This window comes from Epinephelus lanceolatus, chromosome 18 (assembly GCF_041903045.1).
Source record: "Epinephelus lanceolatus isolate andai-2023 chromosome 18, ASM4190304v1, whole genome shotgun sequence".
NCBI classification, from domain to species: domain Eukaryota; kingdom Metazoa; phylum Chordata; class Actinopteri; order Perciformes; family Serranidae; genus Epinephelus; species Epinephelus lanceolatus.
Window position 1 is genome coordinate 24,545,982 of NC_135751.1, and position 12,490 is coordinate 24,558,471.

A 12,490-nucleotide genomic window follows, 5' to 3' on the forward strand; every position below is an offset into this window, starting at 1 on the left:
CCACTTTTAAGTCCATACAACATGTAATGACTTCAACTATCTGCCTTTCAACGTGCTACCTCAACTACTAATGTACAGTTTTAGCCCACTAGCTATCCCACTATTGGCAATGGTACTACTGTACTTTCAATAAAGCAATCGTACTATCCACCTCACAAAAACTCTGTCTGAATACAATGCTCTTCTTAATGGGTTCAGTTGACTATTTAATCTGCAATTTCCTATGACCTGTATCCCAAACACACACCATGTGAAACTGGACGTGGGCAACTGTGCACTCACTGGGTATGGACTAGTCTGTAGGACTTCAATTTTGTGGGGAGACACAACAGCATGTTGTAGGCCTACCTGCTGGCAGTGGGGGTGCTGGGGCTTTTATGCATCCAGGCCAAGGGGCCCATTGTCTCACAGTCCTCCCATGCTTGTGTTCATAAGCAGTCACAAATCTGATTTTTAAGCTACTGAAGAAAGTCATCAGAATTGGATAAGAATCATGGATGAACCAACACATTATTCACAAACTCTCATGCTCTTGAATTTAGAGATTTGGTGGACTTTGAAACTGCATAATTAATGCGCACAGTGAAAAAATAAGATGCTTCCAGACTGTACACAGAAGTTGCTCCAAATTAGAGTGAGTCAGTATGAACTAAGAGGAATTTGTATGTTTACAAAAATATCCAAAGGAGTTAGTTTGTGGAATAGTTTCGAGAAGGAAATGAAAATGTGCACACTTTCTAGACTGAAAAAAAAAAAAAAAATATTGATGATAACTATTTGATATTTGCCTTGTTATGTTTGTACATTACTTGTTTGAATGGTTAAATAAAAAAAAAACCTTAAACCTTTAAACTGAAGTGCCATCGCCGGACAAGACAGACAACGAAACAGAAGGAGTGCGACTAACACCAAACAGAAGGAAGCATGGCTGGAGAGAGTCCTCCAGGCTGAGCACAAGAACTTCCAAAGCAGTTTACTGATGTCATTGCCTATTAATTACTTTTTCTTATGTGTATTTGAGCTTTATAACTTGAAAATGACCAAAATATAAAGTTTTGGGGTGGAGTGGTCAGTTTTGTGAGCTGAATCTTTAGCTACAAGTTGCACAAACACACACACACCTTGTAGGACTGATGGAAACGATAACATGTTGATAGAAGTGGGAGGACGCAGGTGTTCAAATATTTGGCCCTGGCCTGTTCTGTCTGAAACTGTTGCTGTCTCACGGTCATCAGGACCTCACATGCATTTTCTCCGCACGGAGATACACGTGCACATGCACCTGTGGGGTACATATATGAAAGAGTAATTATCTCATTACAGAGGAAGTGGATTAAGAATGATATATGGGAGGATTTCAGCTCTCCAGTATGGAAATTCTTCCTCAGGCTACGGAGTTGGAGCTGAGAAACAGGTGTGGCGAGGAGGGTGTAAAAGAAATTACAGTGGAGGAAATGGATCTGTGGAAAGAAGTGCTGGCTGTTCATATCATGGTGTGTGTCTCTTAGTGCTCTCCCTTTCTCTCTGGTTCATCTGTGATTCTATATGAGAGAAAAAACGTACAAAACCCTGCACAAATGCATCACATTTTTTATGTATGTATGTTTTTATGTGTGTGGAAACAAGGACTCGTATGTGTGACCTTGGCTTTTTCAGCTGGGAGATATTGATATTCTCTGCTTCCCCCTCTCTTGATTCTGCTTTCATGTGAGAACCTGTTAATGTAATCCGCTGAGGGAATTCATCCTGCCGGGTACTGAGCCTCGGCTGAATCCTAAAACAACCACCACACAGGGATGACTAAAGCCAACTCCGGCCTGTTCCAGTTTCATCTCACAGTACGGACTGATCTGCCAGTGACATCCTCCTCTCTCTTTTTCGTTTTTGTTTCTCTAGGCCTGAAGACCTTCCTGATCTCTGGCAGGAAGGTGGAGCCTCACTCCCTCTGTAGCTGCTCTCAGTTGGGGTTGGCGGGGCCTGAGGATCCTCGGTGCCCCGCTTCCAGGGTGCACACACCTGACGGAGCGCCGGCAGCCTGCACCCTGCCTCCGGAAAGTGCTAAGGTGAGCACGCTCTCTGAGACAATGATATGAAACATCAGCCACGTTGCTGAGGAAGTAAGTATATCTTTGGGATCATTGCACATCAATATCGCCTGAGGAGGAACACTGAGCTGCATGTTCTGCCACAGCCTCTTTGATGCTCATATTTTTTTTTTTTTGCTCTCTGTGCGCTTTTGTGTATGTGGGTGTATCAGGAGCTTTAATAAATATTTTCTCTTTTTTTTGCATGCAAGGAGCTTGCTTTTGTCATGTGTGGAGGAAATGAAAAAGAAAATGGAGCTGTAACCTTGCACCCTGCAAGCGGGGAGTGTAGGGAGAGGATGATGGGAGGCAGGAGAATCAGTGGGGGGTTCTCGGTATGGAAATGAGCTCAAGCAGGGCGATGGGAGGCCCTCCTCAATTCTTTCTGCCTTCGACTGAATGCTCCTCCATTTTCAGCTTTTCATCCTCTTGCGTGGCTCTCACACAAATACCGCTCTGCCTCATGCTGACGGATCACACTCGCCGAAACCTTAAAGTCAAGGATTTACAGGGCACGTGTGGTTTGCATGTTTAACGTAGCATGCAGGTACACAGTGTGTGCCACCTCTGGCTCCTATACACTTAACGGTGCCTTGCTCATGTTCATGTCATGGTCATTCATAGCACAGTGCGCAGCACAGCTGTCACACAAATCTCTTTCTCTCACACACACACACACACACACACACACACACTCTCACACTTTCCATTCTGTTTGAAGAGGATGAGTGGGATGGAAATAAAGACCTTGAGCCCGCGTAGACCGTATGCCTCTTGTTTACTCTCCATCTCCTTCTCTGTTTCTCAGTGACTGCTGCCGCTCTTGTTAGCAAAGTCCTCGCTGAAATAAATCATAATAAGCCAATAAAAAAACGTGAGATGATAGTAAGGCTTGTCACAGCCATGACAAGTGTTGTCTTTTTGCTGCCGCGATGCTTCTGCATGTTTGTTTTGTCATCTTGTCATCCCGCAAGAGTTTTGATCTCGAGCTCTGCCGTCCTTTCATGTTTTCTCTGCTCGCATCCTTGATCTGTATCTCTCAATGTGTTCATTCTCCCTCTCTTTTTTTTTTTTCTTTACTTTCCTGCCCCCATATGCTGCACCTCCCTCCACACTATCCTCCCCAACTGCTGCCTCCCTGCAGTCTCCTTGTATATCCTGCAGTGTGGCCCTCATACCAGGGGAGGATCAGGTTCTGGAGGAAGGAGCGGTTCACAATGGCTGCCATGACGACCGCAAGACCAACAGCAGCAAGGTTAGCCTGTTGTTGTCATCCGAACCAAACAACTGAGACTTTTAATTTGTTATCTAACATGATTAATATTTGACTTTTCTCAGACACTATTATCGTGTATGTTCACTGTAGAATGTTTCATGTTATGTTTCCCTAAAATATTGAGGCATTGTGATCCAACTCTGGTTTCATTTACTCAGGCCCAGCAGCAAAAGGGAAGGACTTAAAAATAGTTCAAAGAATTAGAACTCCATGAGTCCCAGATAAAGTGTGCCACAGACACATGCATTTAAATTGCTATGACTGTAGCGCACTCTTTAGCTTTATATTTCATATTTGGACCCCTTTATATCACAACTGACCCGTTTCCGAAGCAAAGATCCATTATCACTGCTTCTTTTTTGAGAATTCAGGGCTGAAAACGTTCATTTAAATGGAAACAGTGGTGTGTTGAACACCCTGTCGTGCTCTGCAAGTGCTCTGCCTTTAAATATGGTGGGGTTTATTCTACTCAGCTTAATTCAGTTTGATTCAAAAGGACCATTGCTGAAGTAAGTGTGAAATTAAAACAAAAATGTATGCACACTAAGTAAAGATCTACTGTGATTTGGATATATGCGTCGCTGCTGAACGAGCAACACCTCTAACACACCACCAGTTCGTACCATTTTGAGGAAACATGTCATTCAACCCAGAAACCGTAGCAAACCGGTGCACACTGTTTTCAGATTCAGTGTGTCCTACGTCTTCTCTCCCTCTCCTTTCCACCAGGACTCTTCAAATCTCAAGTGCTCCCCAGCGGTTTCTGCAGGGCGCAGCCCCAAGACCCTGAACGGCCTCCTCAGTCCTCAGCTGGAGGCTCTGAACAACAGCCAGACGTCACTGTGCGAGATGCTGCAGGAGAAGGAGAAGAAGACATGGAGTGGAGGAGCCATGGGCATGGACCACTCGGCGCTCATCCCTCTACGCTCCAAGAACTTCAGGGAGAGGAGCGACGCTCACTTTGTGGATGTCATTAAAGAGGACAGGTTAGTAACAATTAATCATAATGTAAAGTTGATGAGGATGTCAGTGTCCGTTTTAAGATACTTGATTGAAACACTCAAAATCCCAACTGAATATAACTCTCACGGCATTTCCTCTGTGCCTGTGACAGCCTCATGAAGGACTATTTCTACAGACCTCCCATAAATAAGCTGAGCCTCACCTTCCTGGAGAAGAGCCTGGAGTCTGCTTACCGGATAAGCAACCAGGAGGAGGTGTGTGTGTGTGTGTGTGTGTGTGAGCTTTTTTCGTGCATGACATAACGGTGCCTGCATGTCTGCGTGTTTAATGAGTGCTCATGTGTGCGTCTGTTTATACTTTACATTATCTAAAAATATAATGAGCTTACCGTAGCCGTCTTTAGTGTTGCTGGGAGTTTTGCAACTGTCAGAAAAAAAAAACAGTGTGTTTTTGCGATGCCAGTCATCCCACCTCTGCTTTCTCCACCTGTTTGCGTCTACCCGTGTTTGTGCGTGTCTTTCTGGCTGTTTGTGTTTCTCTGTGAGTCTGCGTCTTGTCTGGGAAGCCTGTTAGCTGCTGCGTTATTATGACCAGACCGGTCAAGACTGCGGCAAAGAGAAATCACTGCAGGACCTTAAAAGTAGTTTTGTGTTAGTGTGTGATGTCCTCTGCTGGCGTAACCTCAGAAGTGCACCTTCACTGTGGTGGCTGCAACTGTTGCTACATCGTGTAGTTTAGAGTCGGAGGCATTGACATGAGAATTAGGATAGATTTTAGTGGACTTACTTGATGATGATTTTATTTCTGCTTGCTTTTGTCTGTTTTTCCCTCTTTCTCTCTCTCCCTCCCAGGTGGAAAACCAAGCAGCAGTGCAGACTTTCGCCAGTCCAATGTTCAGTTCCTTCCTGGACATGCTGCTGTGCTGCTCAGTGTTTCTGGCTCTCTCGCTGGCCTGTTTCCTTCGACCGCTCGTCACCCAGCAGAGTTTGTCCACACCGGCGCTTGTTCTGACAGCTGTAGCCGCCCTGTTGGAGGCTGTGGCTCTGCTGTTAGCTATACGGTGAGATAGTGAAGATAGAGTATGGGTCTTAAACTACGAGACAGCCTGCCAGACAATGTCAGCAAACCTCCCCCACATGTTCAGAGTTTATTGTTACATATGGCCATGATAGTAATGTTTTTTTTCTGTTTTAATTTGTTAGCATTTTAATTTAGCCTCTTCTTCTCCACCCCGCCCGACCATAGACCAGCTTTTGTCTTTTTTATGTGAGGCAGGGTATCTTTAGGGGGAGATAGCAGGTTTACAGTATATACCAAATATAAGTGGTCTGCATCATCTGAACCAGAAGATTAATTTGAGATGCAGCTCAGTACTGTGTATCAAGTTGTTCTAGTCATAAATATGTAATTAAAATTGTTTTTGATTATGTGCCTATTCAAACTTTAAAAGTTTAGCGTATAAGGGTTAAGAACATTATAATGGAAGTATATGATGGCCATTCTCATGCTTAATTATGTCTCATAAATTGTTGCATAAATAATTTTTTGGGTTGATACCATTTGTTTCAAAGTTTGGTGCTAAATTTAAGCTCTTTTGAGCACTTGAGAATTGGTAAAAATGGTCAAAAATCCCTCAAAAAAAAAATACAATATTAAGACACTAAGTCCCTGAGGAACGTCACAGAAAAATCCATGCTGTGGTTTGGTATCAAAAACTTTCTACATTTGGTGAATTCTGTAAGAATTGCATTTGTCGGCAATTCGATGGCGAGCGCTGCTGTTCTAGAAACTGCTGAGAAACCCCTCTTATCATGAATAAACCTACGAAAGCTATACATCCTCCAGATGCCTGAGGTTTCTAGGTAAGCATTGTAAAGTTTCACGAGGCTGTGATCATCCTAGAGGTCACTATAGGTCAGTTTTTACAGTGATGTCCGTGTCAAAAAATGGTCTCACTACAATAAAATGGCATCACACATGAACAAAATGGGCTTATCTTTCCAGTCATACCCAGTTTATGTAACTCCAACATTGTTTAGGGACCCAGTGTTCAGAAATATTCAAATACAATAGGCAAAACTACACACTGCATGCAAAAACTGCATGTTTTTTGCCCCAAACTGCATCCAACTAGCATAAAGTGGGCATATCTGTATAGTGGAGGCCTGTGGGCATCCACAGAACCCATTTTATTCAGGTATCTTGAAGTGAGAGGTCAAGAGACCCCCCTGTGAAAATGCCCATGCCATTTGAGCGTTATTTAACCCTTCCTGACAAGCTAGCATGACATGGTTGCTACCAATGAATTCCTTACATATTCTAGTTTCATAAGACACCAGTATATTAACTCTTGCTTTAAGACTCAGCTCGCTACAGCCTCTTACAGACAGAAGAGAACGCCAGCATGCCCGCAGAGTGGAAGAGGTTACGGTAATAATTTTGTTTAAAGGAAAAATCCCAACACACAAATTGGCCCTTTACTCCACATTCAACATTTAGCAAGCTGCTCCTAATAGGGCCACTTGTCAACATTAATACTTTAGTTGTGATAAACTGCACTCTGATTTGTGCAGCACAACACACACTAAAGTGTCCATTACTTTGAGAAGACTGGTACGGAAGCGTGATGCATTCACTTGAGAAAAAACACTGTTTTTTTTAATTAACAAGTTTATTATCACAGAATTCTGAGAAAAATCATCATGAAAGAAAATCAGCTCTTAATTGTTTGAATTAACAAGATAATAATCTAGTATTTTTTTCCAATTTAACAACATAGTAATGTTGTTAATACAGAAAAACAAGAGCAGTACTGTAAGTGTAAGTAAGTATACTGTAAGTATAATTCAGATATATAATGAGACAGTTGGAAAGCAGAGAGAGGGAAAAATGGACAAGGGGGAGATGTTGGCACAGACACTTACTTGGCAACCAGGGAGTATTAGGAATGAGGGTTCTGGAGCAAAAACAGCCCAGATGATTTTTTTTTTCTTACATACAGTACAGGCCAAAAGTTTGGACACACCTTCTCATTCAATGCGTTTTCTTTATTTTCATGACTATTTACATTGTAGATTCTCACTGAAGGCATCAAAACTATGAATGAACACATGTGGAGTTATGTACTTAACAAAAAAAGGTGAAATAACTGAAAACATGTTTTATATTCTAGTTTCTTCAAAATAGCCACCCTTTGCTCTGATTACTGCTTTGCACACTCTTGGCATTCTCTCCATGAGCTTCAAGAGGTAGTCACCTGAAATGGTTTCCACTTCACAGGTGTGCCTTATCAGGGTTAATTAGTGGAATTTCTTGCTTTATCAATGGGGTTGGGACCATCAGTTGTGTTGTGCAGAAGTCAGGTTAATACACAGCCGACAGCCCTATTGGACAACTGTTAAAATTCATATTATGGCAAGAACCAATCAGCTAACTAAAGAAAACCGAGTGGCCATCATTACTTTAAGAAATGAAGGTCAGTCAGTCCGGAAAATTGCAAAAACTTTAAATGTGTCCCCAAGTGGAGTCGCAAAAACCATCAAGCGCTACAACGAAACTGGCACACATGAGGACCGACCCAGGAAAGGAAGACCAAGAGTCACCTCTGCTTCTGAGGATAAGTTCATCCGAGTCACCAGCCTCAGAAATGGCAAGTTAACAGCAGCTCAGATCAGAGACCAGATGAATGCCACACAGAGTTCTAGCAGCAGACCCATCTCTAGAACAACTGTTAAGAGGAGACTGCGCGAATCAGGCCTTCATGGTCAAATAGCTGCTAGGAAACCACTGCTAAGGAGAGGCAACGAGCAGAAGAGATTTGTTTGGGCCAAGAAACACAAGGAATGGACATTAGACCAGTGGAAATCTATGCTTTGGTCTGATGAGTCCAAATTTGAGCTCTTTGGTTCCAACCACCGTGTCTTTGTGAGACGCAGAAAAGGTGAACGGATGGATTCCACATGCCTGGTTCCCACTGTGAAGCATGGAGGAGGAGGTGTGATGGTGTGGGGGTGTTTTGCTGGTGACACTGTTGGGGATTTATTCAAAATTGAAGGCACACTGAACCAGCATGGCTACCACAGCATCCTGCAGCGACATGCCATCCCATCCGGTTTGCGTTTAGTTGGACGATCATTTATTTTTCAACAGGACAATGATCCCAAACACACCTCCAGGCTGTGTAAGGGCTATTTGACCAAGAAGGAGAGTGATGGAGTGCTGCGGCAGATGACCTGGCCTCCACAGTCACTGGACCTGAACCTAATCGAGATAGTTTGGGGTGAGCTGGACTGCAGAGTGAAGGCAAAGGGGCCAACAAGTGCTAAACACCTCTGGGAACTCCTTCAAGACTGTTGGAAAACCATTTCAGGTGACTACCTCTTGAAGCTCATGGAGAGAATGCCAAGAGTGTGCAAAGCAGTAATCAGAGCAAAGGGTGGCTATTTTGAAGAAAGTAGAATATAAAACATGTTTTCAGTTATTTCACCTTTTTTTGTTAAGTACATAACTCCACATGTGTTCATTCATAGTTTTGATGCCTTCAGTGAGAATCTACAATGTAAATAGTCATGAAAATAAAGAAAACGCATTGAATGAGAAGGTGTGTCCAAACTTTTGGCCTGTACTGTATATAGACTCACAGGCAACTTCATTGGGTACACCTTGCTAGCACCAGGTTGGACCCCGTTTGCCTTCAGAACTGCGTTAATTCTTTGTGGCATAGATTCAACAAGGTGCTGCACAAGGTCGGCTGCACATCCATGATGTGAATCTGCCGTTCCACCACATCCCAAAGGTGCTCTATTGGATTGAGATCTGGTGACTGTGGAGGCCATTGGAGTACAGTGAACTCATTGTCATGTTTGAGATGATTTGAGCTTTGTGACATGGTGCGTTATCCTGCTGGAAGTAGCCATCAGGAGATGGTACACTGTGGTCATAAAGGGATGGACACGCTCAGCAACAATACTCAGGTAGGCTGTGGTGTTTAAACCATGCTCAGTTGGTACTAAGGGGCCCAAAGTGTGCCAAGAAAATATCCCCCACACCATTACACCACCACCAGCAGCCTGAACCGTTGATACAAGGCAGGATGGATCCATGCTTTCATGTTGTTAACACCAAATTCTGTCCCTACCATCTGAATGTCACAGCAGGAATTGAGACTCATCAGACCAGGCAACATTTTTCCAATCTTCTATTGTCCAGTTTTGGTGAGCCTGTGTGAACTGTAGCCTCAGCTTCCTGTTGTTAGCTGACAGGAGTGGCACCTGGTGTGGTCTTCTGCTGCTGTAGCCCATCCTCCCCATTCTGATGCTCAGTTTGAACTTCAGCAGGCCATCTTCACTTAGGTCTACATGCCTAAATGCATTGAGCTGCTGACATGTGATTGGCTGATTAGCTAGTTGCGTTAATGAGCAGTTGAACAGGTGTACCTAATAAAGTGGCCGGTGGGTGTACATTTATATTATTTAGATACACCCACTTGAGTTTATTATTCATGTTGGGATCAGGCTGGGTTCAGATAAGACACTTAAGTATCAGATAAACACTTTATGACTGTTATCTCTACATCATAATAATCTGTATATCAATAACAGTTGTCTGTTTTCCTCTTCAGTATGGCTTTCTACCTGGACAGTGTGCTGAATTGCACTCGGATGCTGATGAGAGCGATCTCAGGCTGGGTGGCGCGTCACTTTTTAGGAGCTGTCCTGGTGTCGCTGCCCACTGTGGCCGTCTTCTCCCATGTCTCCTGTGACATGCAACTCTCCATCCAGGTGGATTTTAAGTTTCATATTTTTCCTACTTTTAGAAATGGATCATGTGGGTGTTGAAAGCTTTGATTTGATTGCTGACTTCATAGCAGATTTATCTCTCTACCTCACCTGTAAGCCTACCATGCTCATAAAATATCCATATCTGACTTGATTATATTCAGCATATGTCTTTCAGTCGCACAATGTGTTGCCTGCAATCAGTGGAATTTATGTGATAATCTTATGGGCTCTTTTGACTAATGATTCTGTGCCCCGTATTCTCCCCAGTTCACCATGTTCATCTGCTGTGCTGTCATCATAGCTATCATTCAGTACTGTAACTTCTGCCAACTCAGCTACTGGATGCGCTCACTTCTAGCGACTTTGGTGGGACTAGCAATGCTTGTCCTGCTCTTCAGCTCCCCCTGCAGGTATGGTATGATGAAGGGACAATGAAAGGAAATAATAGATTTGAAAAATGTGGTATAATTTAACTGTGTTCAACAATAGTGTGATGATTATGTGACAGCTTGCTCATTGAAATTTCAAGAAAAGAGCATATATATGTGGAATTGCCAGCCTCAAAAGCTTGATTTGAAACAATATGTGTTATTTTGAGTAAAGGATTTTCAAAAAATGTAATGTTTTGTACTCATGGATGGATTACTGAAGGGGCCTACCAGGCAGAGGACCAGGGGGTCAATGCGTTAGGGGGCCTTCACCCTGCAAAATATCACTCAAATTAACACATACTGACCAGGAAGAGACTTAGAATGACAACAATGAGACACAAAAAGGCCACAGAAAGTTGGAAAAGAACAGCAAGGAGACACAAAATAATTATAAAACAGGCAAAACAACCACAATAAGACAAAAAATAACTTCAAAGCAACACAAAATGTTCCGAAAATTACCTCAAAGAGACATAAACTTATCTCAAAGGAACAAAAAAAGTTGTCAGAGAGACAAAATGTCCACAAAAAGACACAAAACAATGACAAGGAGACACAAAATGACCAAAAAAGACAGAAGATTACCTCCAAGAGACACAAAATAACTACCAGGACTCAAAAAATGACTATAAAGCAACACAAAATGTACTGAAATCTACATCAGAGAGAGGTAAACCTATCTCAAAGGAACAAAAAAAGTCATCAGAGAGACAAAATGTCCACAAAAAGACACAAAACAATGACAAGGAGACACAAAATGACCAAAAAAGACAGAAGATTACCTCCAAGAGACACAAAATAACTACCAGGACTCAAAAAATGACTATAAAGCAACACAAAATGTACTGAAATCTACATCAGAGAGAGGTAAACCTATCTCAAAGGAACAAAAAAAGTCATCAGAGAGACAAAATGTCCACAAAAAGACACAAAAAAATGACAAGGAGACACAAAATGACCCAAAAAAAGACAGAAGATTACCTCCAAGAGACATTAAACAACCACAAGAACTCAAAAAATGACTAAAATGAGGCACAAATCCACAAAAAGATGCACACAGACTGCAAAGGGATTCAAAACCACCACAAAGTCTATAGGAGATATGCTGGGGCCCTTTGCGTAGATGTGCCTAGGGCCTCGTTGTCTCATAATCCGTCCATGTTTTTACATGAAGAACAAAACACTGTACAACTCTTCAACCAGACTGACACCTGAAAGGGCAGAAAAAGACAAAGATACCACTGAGTAACAGATCAATGAGAATAGAAGAAATCACCACTCACTGGTGAAAGAAACTGGAAGCTCAACAAGTTCCTGTTTCACTGTCAAAGTTACGCCTCTAACAAGCTGGAAACAGGCGTGTTGCTTTAGCAAAGCTATATTTCAAACTTTATAAGAGAAAAAGGAGGTTAGTCTAGGGTTAGCACTATTGGAATTGTATCAGGGAATATCAGATGAACATACTATGGACAGACAGTTCAAACTTATTCAGTCTGACCACTGAGTAGATTGTAGAGGCCCCAAAGAAAAATGGCTGTCAAAAATATTTTGAGCCCCATTGCATAGTTGTGTTCAATAATGATCGAGTCACTTCTGCTTTTCTGGACTGGAAACAAAATTTGAATGGTGTTTTAGGGGATAAATGGTAACAATGGTATTCTCCCCTGTCATGAGACACTGCAGGGAGATCAACTAAATGGAAGTTTTAATCACTTAATTCCTCTTTTGTAGCCAAAGTTATTTCAAATGTTCATAACACGTATGTTGTCTGACTTACTCTGTTATTATCTCTTTAAATTAACCATTTTTGAGGGAGAAAGGACAAAACATTAACATAACAGACAGTGTAGATTGACTAGTGCTGGATTTCTACATGCACTTGATGCATTAATCAAGTGTTATTTGTGTTTCGTCTTTTCCAGTGTTGCTAAGAAGCTGTTTTTCTGGTAAGTGCAA

General features: G+C 42.3%; 1 protein-coding gene across 1 annotated transcript in view; it reads left to right on the forward strand.

The window, feature by feature from the left end:
- Positions 1-12,490, forward strand: part of adcy9b (adenylate cyclase 9b) — a 49,969-nt gene that overhangs the window by 34,361 nt on the left and 3,118 nt on the right. The window contains exons 2-9 of the mRNA XM_033645489.2: positions 1,897-2,063; positions 3,229-3,339; positions 4,090-4,346; positions 4,475-4,577; positions 5,175-5,383; positions 9,944-10,103; positions 10,371-10,513; positions 12,457-12,480. Coding sequence (XP_033501380.1) covers positions 1,897-2,063; positions 3,229-3,339; positions 4,090-4,346; positions 4,475-4,577; positions 5,175-5,383; positions 9,944-10,103; positions 10,371-10,513; positions 12,457-12,480 — 1,174 coding nt within the window. The remainder of the gene's footprint in view (positions 1-1,896; positions 2,064-3,228; positions 3,340-4,089; positions 4,347-4,474; positions 4,578-5,174; positions 5,384-9,943; positions 10,104-10,370; positions 10,514-12,456; positions 12,481-12,490) is intronic.